Source organism: Camelina sativa, chromosome 3, assembly GCF_000633955.1.
Source record: "Camelina sativa cultivar DH55 chromosome 3, Cs, whole genome shotgun sequence".
NCBI lineage: Eukaryota > Viridiplantae > Streptophyta > Magnoliopsida > Brassicales > Brassicaceae > Camelina > Camelina sativa.
The window spans coordinates 2763120-2777731 of NC_025687.1; the positions used below are offsets into that span (position 1 = coordinate 2763120).

Here is a 14612-nt window from a genome sequence, read left to right on the forward strand (position 1 = left end):
ATCCACCACCTAAATTCTGGATTTATATGGATAAAAAAATGATTGAGACATTCCCAAGAACAAGAAAAGATGACCAAATATTGTATGGACTTGAGATGACAAACCTTGCTTTGTTCTCCTTTTGGCTTAAAGAATTCTTCCTCATCACTTTCTTCATCATCACTAGTGTCATGGTTCTCATTTATCAAGGGAGTAGCTAATGATCCCGATGCTCCATACACAATGTCCATCAAGTTGGGGTTCTTCTTTCTGGCATTCTCCTTCAAGGGTGCTTTCCATTGTGATATGTTACCAAAGTCTGACAGACCATGAATGGTCAATGTTTAGGAACAAACGAAATCTTAAATGACAAAAGACAATGTACTTTCTCAAGAAAATCTAATGCCCATGACATCATCAATACGCAAGTAAATTTAATCGTAGAAATAACATACCATCTATTTGATAATCCCCTGGCGAATCAGAAGCAGAGTCATCTCCACCATCTTCAACTTCATTTTCGTCCAATTCAACATCGTCTGCTTCCTCAGAGTTATATTCATCTAAGTCCAATTCAGCATCGTCAGCTTCCTCAAAATCATCTTCATCTGAGTCCTGCGTCACATACAGCCAGACATGGGGACAACCAATTAATTTTGAAAATCTAATCTGTCGACATCAAGTAGATACTGCTTCCCAGAATCTTAATCACTACAGGGATCCCACTAGAATTGCGATTGACCTAACCTACATTAATGTTTCACCATTTCTTTCCAAATTGTTAACACAAACTAATGAAAACGAGCAAATTCACACATTAACTCTCTTATTTTCATAGTCACCAGTATCATCCAACTGAAGATATGACTGCAATAGTAAATAGAAGCATTACAAAAATCAGATCAAGCAAGTACATTACCTTTGCATCACTCCCCTCCATGAAGACAGCTTTCCTCCTCAACCTTCCACCATGAAACTCAGTTACCTGCTTTATTTCACTGTCACTACCCTCTACATCCTTTTCATCAACCTCATCATCCTCATCATCCTCATCATCTTGAGACTCCTCGTTGTCAGAACCTTCCGGTAAAGATTGATACGCATCTTCAGCCATAAGTTTTGTTTCTGAGCTGGCACTGGTCTTTTTGCCAAAAAAGTTGATGAATGTCTTTTCCAGTTTCTCATCAACAGAATACTTTGTGTTCTGCAACGACTTTACCAAATCTTCACCAACATCTCTGCCCTTTCCTGCCAAGATAAAAATGTCACAATCAGAGATGCTAGAGCACAAAAAGTGAGCAATAAATATTGGCTTTCTATTAATGATGTAAACCAAATTCTAAATATGTAGAAATTCTATGGACATGAAATGAGCAAAACACATAAAACAGACTACTTCAGATACATATACAATAGAACAATTTTATGACAATCAAAATTGGAAAACCCCATAAATAACCTTTATTAGTAGGTTCTCCATTTCCATCTTCAGTTTTAGAGTACTGAACTTGGTGATCATTTATGTTGATGTAAACAGCATCTTTGTCATACACAAGATCTCCAATCCCGGACATAGGAGCATAAAAAAGCTTATCCCTGTCCCTCAGCCCCTTTCGCTTGCCAGCTGAAGGTAAAGGACAAGGATCAGTTAAAGCAGTCACCCCAGCTAAACTGTAGTCACCAACTCCGGCAATATGAACCTGAAAATCATAAGAAATTAGATCAGATGCCTGTTAAACAAGATAAAAAAGGTAAATTGTAACAGCTAAGATACCATTTTGTATACAAAAATCACTCAATTAGATAAAGAAGCAAAAACAAATCCATTACAAAGCACAGTATACAAGTTTATGCTCTTCTTACAACTTTATTCGATATGGGAAAGCTATGTGTCAATAAAAAACGGGTTAATTTCAGTTACTTTGATGCAATAACTAATTCGAAATGCTGTAATATGTGAATCGCTAGGAACCAGCAAGGAAGACCGTACAGATAACATCAAATCAGCTCATCTCTAGGCTCAATTTATAAAATGGTATTTTCCTAAAATTCAAGAGTATTTTGCGGCACATACTGTTAAGCAAATAAATGGCTCAAGGAGTTAGGCCATAGAAAACTCAAAAGGCCAAGATGAACCAGTATCTAAGGACAATGATGACAAAACATCTGATAACATACCTTCATCCCTTTTTTCAAGTTACAACCACGTAGGTAACCATACAATGTGATATTTCTATCGCATTTTTTATCCATCTGAACTTTCTCGGGAGAGGTAACATCTTCCATGCGATCAGCCAACACATAAGGATGTGATGTTCGCCACTTTATTGGCTGAGGCTTGACAACAGATACAAAGCGGCGAAGGTTGTGAACTTCACGCGGTGTATACCTACAAACAAAAGATAAACTAAAGGTGAACCTCAAACGCTCCTTGCACATGTCATCCATGTTGGTGAAGTATCAATGAAAATACTTACTTCCCATGAATGAGACCAGATAAATAGAACAATTTAGCTCCTTTATATATTTCGGTCCAAAACCGATCCTTGAGAGACTTTTTTGTTCTCCTCAGCTTGCTTGCATCCTTGAAGTTATCAAGGTGTGTGAGGACACCAATAACTCTAGGAAATCCATGCATTTGCATAATATTGAGGAATTCAAAGGTTTCCTGAGGGTCAAACAGATTAAAAGACAAATTACTTAACATACCTTGGTTGATATCATTAACAAATGTAGATTACGAAAATAGGTCCAACAGTGATCTCGTATATAAAAGAAAAAAAAAAAGAAATCTTCACAAAACAACAAGCAAATGACATGATGCAAAAGAAAATTATTAAACCACATTTTCCAGGGCAGAGGAATGGCAAGCTCAGATAAAGCATTCATTACGGGAAAAAGGAGAAAGCTACAGAAAAAATGGTTTCTCACCATCTCAAAACCATAACTCCCGTCTACCACAAGCATGGCTAGATCAGCAACCTTTGCACAATCCACCATCCCATTGATATCATTTGGGCACTCCACAAATTGATACCGCTTATGTTTACCTGATTCCATGACAGACTAACATGAGAACAGGAATAAATTCCAAGGCTAAAAAACACGACAGATGCATACAAAGGAACAAAAAAGAAGAAGAAGCAAATAAAAAAATGCAGCACAGAACCTTCTACAATGGTAATAGGTCCTAGAACCTCCGGTACATTCTGCTTGGTGAATTCCTTCACAAGAGACTTAATCACGAGAGACTTTCCAACCTACATGACCAAAACAGTGGAAAGAAACAATCAAAACTTGAGAGAAAAAATAAGCAAATCCGAGAGTGAAAACGACAAATCAACAACAATATAAAAAAACACAGTACTCCTGGGGGGCCTTGAACAACGACGACGAAAGGAGGAGGTTCGTTATAAGTACGATCAATTGTCGGGACATGAAGTCGCCTTTGTTCCTTCTCCATAGCGTGAGATTGCGCTTTCTTCGCCTTGACAGCCGAGTTATAACCAAACGCCTGCACAACCCCAAGTACAATCGATTTTTCCAATCAGCGACCAAAGACAAAGAAACGACATTGACAAAGAGAGAGAGAGAGAGAGAGGACAAGTAGTAGTAGTAGTAGTAACTAAGTCACCTTAGGGTTCTTCTGCTTGGTAATGGGGATACCACGCTTCATCTTATCGATTGCAGATTTCTTCTTCATGGTAGGACCTGCTTGGCGAGTCCTATGTGACCTGTGAGACGGCATCAATTCGTCGGCGGCCATGGCGTGAAGTCAGCGAGCTCAGAAACGATGATGAACAAAAAGGTCTTTCTTTTGGTGGCCGTCGAGAAGTATACGAATCAGGTAAAGAGAGAGATGAAAAACCCTTACTGTATAAACCCTCCAATTTCAATTATAAGACGGTTTAAATAAACAAACCGTAACCGGTTCGATTTAATTTGACATTCTAATTTCACTCCGGTTTAATTTACCACATAACAGAAGCCCCTCCTCCTCCTCAAATGGTGAAGAACAGTGTTTGAAGAAGACGAAGAAGAAGAGAGAGAACGACGAAGCAATTCAAGAATCAAGTCTCTCCTTCTTTCTTTCTTCTCTTTATCTTTCCGAATGTATCAACACGCTTTTGCCCTAACATTTCACTCCTTTTCACCTCACTATGCGTTATCCCTCTCAAATTTCTCCACCCAAAGCCCTAATCCTCTCCTCCCTAATTTCCCGCCATTCGCTCGAGTCCCGCGTCTGAGAAGCTCCGTTTGCCTCCGCTGTCGGACCAGTGCCGCTGATGTATCCCCTGTTAGATACGCCGATGGCTCCTCCTCCTCCATCGGGGAAAATGGAGGTATCGTGGTGGCTGAGAAACCTATCGATGTCGCAACTCTTGGTAATCTCTGCGTCGACATTGTTCTCAGTGTTCACGAATTGCCCCCTCCTTCTCGCGGAGAGCGCAAGGCCCTCATGGACGAACTCTCTCTTTCTCCCCCAGATAAGGTTTTTGTTTACTAATTCGTTGTTTCTTTTCACATCTTTAAGAGATGAACTTCTTCGTAGTGTATCAGTGGAAGTTCTTAGCTCAATTCTTTTAATGAATACGTGAACTTTCTTGTATTCCCTTGTTTAGTTGAAAATATTGTTTTTCTTGTTTTTTGTTCTTGATGTTAATAGTCAAGTGTTTTTGTTCCCTGTTTGCTTATAGAAATACTGGGAAGCTGGTGGCAACTGTAACATGGCTATAGCGGCTGCTAGATTGGGGCTTCAGTGTGTTGCGATTGGTCACGTTGGGGATGAGATCTATGGTGAGTTTCTTCTAGATGTGCTTCATGAAGAAGGAATAGGTACAGTTGCATTGGATGGAGGAACAAATGCCAAAGATAGCAGCTCGTATCGTGATACTCTTATTTGCTGGGTTCTTGTGGATCCTTTGCAGCGACATGGCTTTTGCAGGTAATGCTTTTTGCCTTGACGAGTTTCTAGGGAAACTAAGTAAAATTGAAAATGGCTAACAAGGAAACTTGAATAGATCTATGGTAGCGACGGTGGTTTATGTGGGATAATTGGTTTAATGAATGCATCATCTCATTGATGTACTTTTGATGGGTATCTAGAAATATAAGGTTTTGTTTATTAGTGTTTTTTGGGAAACGAAAAAGTGCAGTTTTTCTTGATGCTATCTATCTATATGTTCAGGAAGATATAACTTTCTTGTTCATACATCTTGTTTCTCTTAGTGAGACAAAAGCTAGTGGGTTATATTGGCATACTTGCTTCCAATGATGCTTCTTAGTTCTTTGAATTCTTTGACTCGACTCGAGGAACTTATGCCCCTTTTTGTTCCTAATTCTGATGTCTATTTGTGAAACAACTTCTCGTGGGTAATGTTATTTGTTTCAAGTTTCTTGAATTCTAATACTAGAGGAACTTATTCACTGGAGTTGTTTCTCTTTTTAGTCGAGCCGATTTCAAGGAGGAACCTGCTTTCAGTTGGATCACTGACCTATCTGATGAAGTAAAGATGGCAATCAGACAGTCAAAGGTTCTTTTCTGCAATGGTTATGACTTTGACGATTTTAGCCCTAGTTTTATAATGTCAACGATAGATTATGCTTCCAAAGTCGGGACAGCTATCTTCTTTGATCCTGGGCCACGGGGAAAGAGTCTTTCCAAGGGAACTCCTGATGAGCGTAAAGCACTTGCTCACTTCTTAAGAATGAGCGATGTTCTTCTTTTAACATCCGAGGAGGTACATTGCACGTCTCTTGATATTGCTGAAAATTGTTTCTACTTGGTGGAATTATTGCTGAACTGTTTAATGAATTGCTTAGGCGGAGGGTCTAACTGGCATCAGGAACCCTGTAAAAGCAGGACAAGAAATTCTGAGGAATGGAAAAGGAACGAAATGGGTGATTGTAAAGATGGGCGCGAAGGGTTCAATTCTAGTGACGAAGTCTAGTGTCTCAGTGGCTCCTGCGTTTAAGGTACCTGCTTGTACACATCATCTAATCCTTCATTTTGGCATTCACTGCTGAGATATTAAATTTTTTTATGTATGTATCGTAGAGTAAGTTTGTGTAATGATCTAATTAGTCTTTCCCAAAACATCAACAGGTGGAAGTGATTGACACTGTGGGATGTGGAGACAGTTTTGTGGCTGCAATTGCCTTAGGCTATATACGCAACATACCGCTTGTGAATACCTTAACGATTGCAAATGCGGTTGGAGCAGCAACTGCAATGGGGTGTGGAGCAGGTAGAAATGTTGCAAAAAGGCAGCAAGTGATGGATCTCATGAAGGCCTCGAAACTGAATGATGAAGAGAAATTTTTCGAACAACTCCTTGCTGAAAACTCGGAATCTCCTAGATTCAATCTTCTTTCGAAAAAGAAGATAAGAAAAGATGGGAGCAGCAAGCAGGAGATAGAAACAATCTCGATGGAAAAAGTGGTTTCTGAATTGCTACCAGAGCTTGAATTTAAGAGGTGTTGTGTAAAGGCTTCATCTTGAATGATGCGTTTGAAACGGAAAAAACCGTGTGACACATATTGGCAGCGTGATTTGGAGATATCTGATCGCTGTCACAGGATTTGAATAGAGAATTGTAGTCGAGAAGAAAAAAAAAATGGGCTTATGATGGGAGATTTTGGTCTGAGCTGACTCTTATTATGGAGTGCAGTGGATGAAGAGATCTCGGTAAATGAAATGATTGGTTGGGAATTATTTTTTTGGGTTTGGGAGATATGAAAGAGAAGCTGATCTTACAGCAGTAGGGATAATAGAGAGTTTACATAAAAGAGAAGTTTGGTACTTTTTTGGTTTGTTTGTTTGTCTAATTTGTTATTGTTTAAATAAAATTCGTTAAATGCGATTTGTTGGAGTTGTGTTTGACAGTCGCATGTGTTAAGGAAAGCAGGTAAACAGAACATATCAAAAACCCCTATGTTGTTAATGGTTTATCTCCAAAAATTTAATGGCGTAGTAATTTGATGATCATCTTAAATGTCCTTAAACACAAATGTGAATCATTAAATTACATAGTATAATTAGGGTTTGGGCCAATAGGTGGCCTCGGGAATAAGTAAAAACTAAAGCGGCTTACATATAATTAGGGGTTAGGCCCATATGTGGCCTCGAGAAAAGTAAATGTAAATCTAAAGGGGGGGTTATACCAATGAACGATTATGCTATTTCCAACTTAGTTAAGGAGACGGAACATAAATGACTAAAATACCCTTAAAACACTTCCTCCGCTCCTAACCAGTTTACAGAGTTACCTTTTTAACCTGAAAATCTCGGTCGCCTCTCTCTCTCTCTCTCTCTCTCTCTCTCTCTCTCATCTGTCTAGCTCTGCTTCTCCAGAATATTTTTGGGTTGCCCCCTCCCTTTAAGCTTAAACAGTTAAACCCTACAACAGACACGGAGACACTGTCTCGATCCTTACCCGCCAAATTCCTTCCCTCCGAATGTATCATGTATGATTCCGTTCAATTCTCTTCAATCCCATGATTTCAGAGTCTCCTCAAATTTTCCTACTGTGAGTGATAAAAAAATCCTCCCTTTTTTTTTTTTTTTTTTTTTTTGCTTCTTCTCTCTGTTTCTTATTATTATTCGAAAGCATTGGGTTTTGGCCTTTGGGTTCATTTATGTTCTATTGTATGTGCTTGCATGATCAATTTATCTCGACTTGGTAATATCCTCATCAGCTACGTCAGTGACAATGGGAGCCGGTTCAGTAAACTTGTTCTTTTTAATAGATCATAGGGTTCTATGATCCTCTAGCGGTTCAAAATATGAAATTTACCATATGCTTAAGTTATTCTGTACTAGTTCTTAGTGTTTTAGCTATTTTCGGCTGTATTATGATTTATGATGTTGTTGGTCTCTCTCTCTCGATTCATACAGGTAACGGAGACAGCAACTGACTCAGAATCTTCTGTTATTACTTAAATGGAAGACGACGATCTGGTGAAGTCTGAGAACAGTGATATCTCATTCAAACAGGATCATTTTACCGGGATTCGACACAGCTACGAACTATACTGTGGTCATGACTACAATTCCGCTTTCGAACAGCTTCTCGATATTAACCTCCAGATTGGTGTTTCTTGTGAGGACCACCAGGTCTGGGACAGTTTTCAGGAACACAAAGACTCTAGGATTCCTAACAATGATGATGAAACCAAAGAAGGGGCTGCTTTGGATGGAAACCAAACTGATGGCTATCTCTCTTTTCCTGATAATGATGACTCTGGAACTTCTGAGATTGATAAATCTGTTGTTATTGAAACCAACCATAAGCAAGAATCTCAAGATAACTTAGAAGAGTTTGGGATGGAGTTTTCTCGGGAACCACAAAAGGCATCTCCTCCTGCCCCTCAACGCTGGTCTATGATCGATGCTGGTGGCACTACTGAGCATGAAATGGTCGTTGGTATGGAATTTTTAGATGCCAATGCTTGTAGGAGAGCAATAAAGAATGCAGCAATTGCTCTACGCTTTGAGTTGCAAACGATTAAATCTGACAAGACCCGCTTCACCGCTAAGTGCATAGGCGAGGGTTGCCCTTGGAGGATTCACTGCGCCAAACTTCCTGGTGCGCCAACTTTTACAGTAAGGACTATTCATGGGAGTCACACTTGTGGTGGGGTTTCACATCTTGGTCATCAGCAAGCTTCTGTCCAGTGGGTTGCTGATGTTGTGGCGGAGAAGCTGAAACAAAATCCACATTTCAAACCAAAGGAGATACTTGAGGAAATTTATCGAGTTCATGGGATCTCACTTTCTTACAAGCAGGCCTGGAGAGGCAAAGAGCGTATAATGGCTACTCTCCGTGGTTCATTTGAAGAAGAGTATCGCCTTCTTCCTCAATACTGTGATGAAATCAGAAGAACAAACCCCGGAAGCGTCGCTGTGGTTCATGCAAATCCAATCGATGGGACCTTTCAACACTTGTTTATTTCTTTCCAAGCATCAATCACTGGTTTTGTAAATGCTTGTCGGCCTCTTATTGCACTGGACAAGACTTCTTTACAGAGCAAATATCCAGGGACATTTCTGCTTGCTGCTGGTTTTGATGGAGATGGAGCTGTGTTTCCTTTGGCATTCGCTATTGTTAATGAAGAAAGTGACAGTAACTGGCATATGTTTCTCTCGGAGCTTCGTAAGATTCTTGAAGTTAACTCTGAGAATATGCCAAGGCTTACCATATTGTCAAGTATGGAGAGATTTATTACTGATGGGCTAGAGGCTAATTTCCCAACAGCATGTCATGGCATTTGTGTCCATCATCTCGCAGAACGGTTCCAAAAAGAATTTCAAAGCTCTATTCTTGTGATCCTTCTTTGGGAGGCTGCACATTCTCTCACCGTCCTCGAGTTCAAATCAAAAATGAAAAAGATCGAACAGATATCCCCGGAGGCTTCCTTATGGATCCAAAACTTCTCTCCTGCTCTGTGGGCTTCATCATACTCTGAAGGAACAAGGTTTGGACAGTTAACTGCAAATGTTATTACCGAGTCACTCAGCAATTGGATTCAAGATACCTCGGGTCTTCCTATAATACAGATGATGGAGTGTATCCACCGTCATTTGATGAATATGTTTAAAGAACGCCGTGAAACGAGCGCACATTGGTCTGATGTACTTGTTCCTTCTGCTGAAAGACAAATGGTTGCTGCTGTAGAAAAATCTCGTGTTCACCGCGTTTACAGAGCAAACGAAGCGGAATTTGAAGTCATGACTCATGAAGGAAGTGTTGTTGTAAATATCGAAAACCGTTCTTGTTTGTGCCGCCGGTGGGAGATTTATGGTTTTCCGTGTAGCCATGCCGTTGGAGCTCTCATGTCTTGCAAAGAGAACGTTTACAGTTACACTGAGAGTTGTTTCACGGTGGAGAGTTACAGAAGAACTTATGCAGAAACTGTAGAGCCAGTTTCAGACGAAGTCCAGTGGAAAGGCAATGATTCAGAGAGAGACGGTGAAGATATAATAAGAACACCAAAGGTTATGAAAGGTGCTCCCAGGAAGAGGAGAGTTAGGGCAGAGGATCGTGGCCGTGTGAAGCGTGCCGTTCGTTGCGGTCGGTGTAGTCAGCCTGGCCATTTCAGGACAACTTGCACTGCTCCTATGTAATGTAACAGTAGTTACTATTTAAGTATTTTTATTTAGGTTTTAGGAAATTTTTTGGTAGAGGATTTGCTCTCAACATATTATAAATTAGATTTTATGGCTTTAGGTTAATGTAGCATTGCTTTTACATCTTTTGCCACATGAACATGATGATCCTATTTCTCGATGCACTATGATGGATAGTATTATTAACATGATCATTGAGAAAATCTAACTTAATATTCTAATTGCATCATTAATTTAACAACAATCTTTGCGTAAACTTGTTCGTGAAGAGTTTTGTTGAAGTGTGAGAGGCTCTGCCTATAATTAGTTTCCCAAGACCACCTCAGCTATTTTTAGCACCGCACGACGACTGAATTGGATGGTGCTAACGAAGTCAGGTTCATGAATCTTCGCCACAGAGTACGGAAACTGAAAACACAATGAGACTCAAAAGAAGCAACAAACAAGAATGGCGACGACGAACAGTCTGAGTTTCATCAAAACACATACCAATTTGATCCTTAGGAATCCTACTAATCAAATCCATCGTCATGCAGAGAGGTCACTGATATGTTTTTTAAGTTTCTTATTCCTGATCTTATGAAACTGAATGTGTTTGTTGTTTTTGACAGAATATTACGGCAACAAAACGTCGACTTACTCGCAGATATTGGTGGTGTCATCGGTAGGTTTGATGATAGCAGCCGCAGTGCATTACCGTATACGGAGGCTACGTGATTCCAAAATCATCCCTCGTCTTAGATTATCTCACAAACACAAAGACCATGAGAAACTCGAAAGATTCTCTCATTACGTTGGTAAAAATTAATACATACACATTAGTACATGAACCCTCCATGAGCAAGGAATGCATTGGATCATATGTTAACGTTTTTTTCTTTCTTTCTGATTTGGGACATGGAACGTAGCAAGGCAAATGGGATTCAAGGACAGAAGAGAGTGTCCAAATCTCTGCAAATTAGCAGCAGAATACATCAGGAAATCTGAATGTTGTGAAGAAGATATTTACAGCTTTTTCTGTCAAGAGCCTGACGCTGATACCCTCTTCATTAAGCTTGTGGAAGAATTTGAAAGATGCATTCTCAGCTACTTTGCGCATCACTGGAGCCACGCCGATCTCATGATTAGTCAGGTTTGTGTGTGTAAAAGAAAAATCATTTCTCCTGTTATAACACATTGTAGACCAAAACATTCAGTGTCATATATGAATCTCAGATACTGAGGGCAGACGCTGAGCCAAAGAGAAAGCTGAAGCAAATTGTGATGGCAGCTACAAGGTAAGGAATTAAAGAAACAGAAACAGGATTTTTTTTGTAATCGAAAGCCGTGTGTTCTGTTTTAGTCATTGATGAATGAATGATTGGTTTTGTTTGTTATATATACTGTATCTAGGGAGCAGAGGATTAAGAGGGTGACTAAGAACTTGAAAGTGGCAAGAGTGTTCAACACTTTGGTAGAGGAAATGAAAGCAATGGGGCTCGCATCTACGGATGACTCACAGTGTACAGAAGTTATGGCACCAGTGGCTCACAAAGACCGAAGTCCGGTTCTACTCCTCATGGGTGGTGGGATGGGTGCAGGAAAGAGCACTGTGCTCAAAGACATACTCAAAGAGTAAAGATAATCTCATTATGTAGTCATCACTTTCTAGCACACATATGTATATGTAGTTGAAGCTAACCAGATGGTTTTTTCATTGTGGACTCAGAGCATTCTGGGCAGGAGCAGACTCTGTGGTGATTGAAGCTGATGCTTTCAAAGAATCTGATGTCATTTACAGAGCCTTAAGCTCTCGCGGCCATGTAGATATGATCCAGACAGCTGAATTGGTAAGACATGATGATCAAATTCTGGAAAAACACAGAAGAAACTGTAAAGTAAATCCATATATTGATTATGAGGTTTGAATTTTTTTTGTTGTTGTGGGAGTAGGTTCATCAGTCATCAACAGATGCAGCTTCATCACTGCTAGTGACGGCCCTGAATGAAGGGAGGGATGTGATCATGGATGGGACACTCTCATGGGTACCTTTTGTGGTGCAGACAATAACAATGGCGAGGAACGTGCATCGTCACCATTACAGAATGGGAGCTGGATACAAGGTTGGTGACGATGGGGTTGTCACAGAGAACTATTGGGAACGGATTGGTGAAAGGCAACAGCTTCAAGAGGATGGGCGTAGGAGAAAACCATATAGAATTGAGCTTGTTGGAGTTGTGTGTGATGCATACTTAGCAGTTATAAGAGCCATTAGGTGAGTACAAGCACCATCTATCTATCTTCTATCTTCCAAGTTTGTCTCTTAACTTAAAAGGAGTGTTTTTGGCTGAGATTGTAGGAGAGCCATCATGTGTCGAAGAGCGGTTAGGGTGAGATCGCAGCTGAGATCTCACAAACGGTTTGCGGATGCATTTCCTACGTACTGTAACCTTGTTGACAATGCTAGGCTCTACTGCACCAACGCGCTTGAAGGATCTCCAAAGGTTAAAACTGAGATTAGAACCAGCTTACTCATTAAAGTTATTTCACCAGAAAAGTCTCTAACTCTTGACCAATGCCTAAGACAACAACACTATATCAATGGTGCATACATACGTAGTGTAGATAAGAAAATCGTACTAACAGGGTGAATTGTGATTTTGACACAGCTGATAGGTTGGAAAGAGAAAGAAAAGACATTGCTAGTGGATCCAGTGGAGATAGAGTGTTTGAAGCGAGTAGGAGCGTTGAACGAGAACGCAGACTCCATTTGCGAGCTCTATAATAAACCCAATCCCGCTTGTGAAGCAGGATCAATCTGGAAAGACATTGTTCTTTCACCTTCAAGGTTTAACATTCAACAAGAACTCAAATACTCGATTCAGATAGTAGAACGATCTAAACAACATCTCCTCAACAACACCAAAAACAACATCTCAACAACAACACCAAAAGCTGAATAGATCAAGATAAAGAGAGCATAAATTTGTTGAGATTGTATTGTATACCATTGTATGTAACAAAATTAGGCTGCAAGAAACTCAGATTTGACTTCTTCTACGATTGATGAAAACAGATTTATCTTTATATATATGATTTTGAAAGCATAGCAGTTCAAGGAGCCATTGAATTACACAAGAAAGAACACAGAAAATAAGAAAAAGCAAAGAAGTCACACATAAGGATCACTGAATTATACAAAGACTAACCACCTATCGTTAACCCTTCTTCTACCTAAAAACCCCTAATTTCACTTCCTCACCCTTGTCGACGCCCTCTTTGCTGGAGACTTCACCGTCTTTGGCTTCACAACCTTCTTCACTGGGGTCTTCTTCTTTGTCGCCACCGTCTTCTTCACAGCAACAGCTTTCTTCGCCGGTGATGTAACCTTGGCCGTTTTGGCTGCCTTGGCTGGTCTCTCCTTGGTAGCCTTGGGCTTCGCAGCAACAGCTTTCCTCTTAGGCACAGCAGTGGCTTTAGCCTGAGCCTTAGCCTTGGTAGTCACTTTCTTCGCAGCAGCTGTCTTAGGTTTAACCGCCGTCGATTTCTTAGATTTGGAAGCCGCCGCTGTGACCTTTCCCTTTGGCTTGGTAACCGCCGCGGTTGTAGATTTCTTCTTCGCTGGTACCGCCGCTGCCTTGGGAGGTGATGACTTAGCCAACGCCGATGCCGACGGAAGCTTAAACGAGGCTTTGACCTTGACGATCTTCCCAGAAGCAACAAGTCTCTTCAAGTTAAGCAGCAACAGCTTCCTGAACGTTGGTGGAAGCTCCTTACGCTTCTCCTCGATGAACTTCTGAATCGCGTATTGGCTAGATCCAGTTCTCTCCTTCAACGTAACAATCGCATCCTTAATCATCTGAACATCACAAACAACACCAAAATCAATCTTCCAAATCTCAGAATCTACAAATCAATCTCAAAACACGAAAAAAAAAAACTAAACCGAATCTCCGTTACCTCTTCGTAAGGAGGATGAGATGAAACGGTTCTCTTCTTCGGAGCAGCGGCGGAGACAGCCTTCTTCTCCTTCACTTCCTTAACTTTCTTCGATTTGCGAACCTTCGCTGCTGGCTTCTTCTTCTCGACGGCTGCCTCCGTCACCGTCTCATCCAAAGCGTTGTTTCCGTCGATCGTAGCAGTATTCTCTATCTCCATCTCGCTCGTCGTCATCGGAAATTTTAAGATCGGAAATTTTTTTGATTACAAGAAACCGTAAAATGTAATCTGGAAAGTGATTGTGAGGAATGTGATGAGACCATCGGAAACGTCCGGTTTATATATAGTTAGATGTGTATCAGACGGCAATTCATATCTGTCTTCTGATTGGTTAAAACAATGAGTACGCGGATCGCTATGTTTTTACCCAAGTTTGAATACGAATCGTTGGATCTTATGTTTATCAACGGCTTAGAAAGAAGGAGTGTGGATGGTGGGATGAGTAAGTTAGTGGATGTGGATTAGATGCTTTGTGTATATTTGTTGTGCTTTTTAGCTCGATTCATTTGATCATAACTCGTGATG

General features: G+C 40.4%; 5 protein-coding genes across 7 annotated transcripts in view; 3 read left to right on the forward strand and 2 right to left on the reverse strand.

Annotated features, from left to right (window-relative positions):
• The window catches only part of LOC104764639 (ribosome biogenesis protein bms1-like), a gene marked incomplete in the record, with an annotated part of 9264 nt that extends 5421 nt beyond the window's left edge, over positions 1–3843 (reverse strand). Inside the window, 10 exon segments of the mRNA XM_019243321.1 lie at positions 105–298; positions 435–594; positions 899–1227; positions 1439–1679; positions 2158–2368; positions 2457–2647; positions 2911–3029; positions 3149–3239; positions 3347–3493; positions 3614–3843. Coding sequence (XP_019098866.1) covers positions 105–298; positions 435–594; positions 899–1227; positions 1439–1679; positions 2158–2368; positions 2457–2647; positions 2911–3029; positions 3149–3239; positions 3347–3493; positions 3614–3745 — 1815 coding nt within the window.
• LOC104764630 (fructokinase-1-like) lies at positions 3993–6864 on the forward strand. Its single transcript, XM_010488201.2, has 5 exons — positions 3993–4471; positions 4677–4924; positions 5429–5720; positions 5803–5955; positions 6086–6864. Exons 1-5 carry the CDS (start codon positions 4091–4093, stop codon positions 6479–6481), a joined length of 1470 nt encoding a protein of 489 aa, XP_010486503.1. The 5' UTR covers positions 3993–4090; the 3' UTR covers positions 6482–6864.
• Positions 7265–10444, forward strand: LOC104764697. 3 transcript variants are annotated; one of them, XM_010488283.2, is made up of 3 exons: positions 7265–7508; positions 7877–10101; positions 10378–10444. In XM_010488283.2, exons 2-3 carry the CDS (start codon positions 7922–7924, stop codon positions 10409–10411), a joined length of 2214 nt encoding a protein of 737 aa, XP_010486585.1. In that variant the 5' UTR covers positions 7265–7508; positions 7877–7921; the 3' UTR covers positions 10412–10444. The 3 variants fall into 3 exon arrangements, with proteins under 3 accessions (XP_010486585.1, XP_010486593.1, XP_010486601.1); XM_010488299.2 differs by lacking the exon at positions 7265–7508 and having other exon boundaries at positions 8198–8289; positions 8373–10101; XM_010488291.2 differs by lacking the exon at positions 10378–10444 and having other exon boundaries at positions 7266–7508; positions 7877–10302.
• Positions 10556–13083, forward strand: LOC104764689. Its single transcript, XM_019243322.1, has 9 exons — positions 10556–10648; positions 10720–10905; positions 11017–11240; positions 11324–11385; positions 11501–11722; positions 11817–11937; positions 12041–12363; positions 12448–12592; positions 12758–13083. The coding sequence occupies exons 1-9, from the start codon at positions 10639–10641 to the stop codon at positions 13049–13051; spliced, it is 1587 nt and encodes a 528-aa protein (XP_019098867.1). The 5' UTR covers positions 10556–10638; the 3' UTR covers positions 13052–13083.
• Positions 13185–14358, reverse strand: LOC104764680 (histone H1.1-like). Its single transcript, XM_010488260.1, has 2 exons — positions 14049–14358; positions 13185–13947 (listed from the first exon to the last, which is right to left on the reverse strand). The coding sequence occupies exons 1-2, from the start codon at positions 14259–14261 to the stop codon at positions 13339–13341; spliced, it is 822 nt and encodes a 273-aa protein (XP_010486562.1). The 5' UTR covers positions 14262–14358; the 3' UTR covers positions 13185–13338.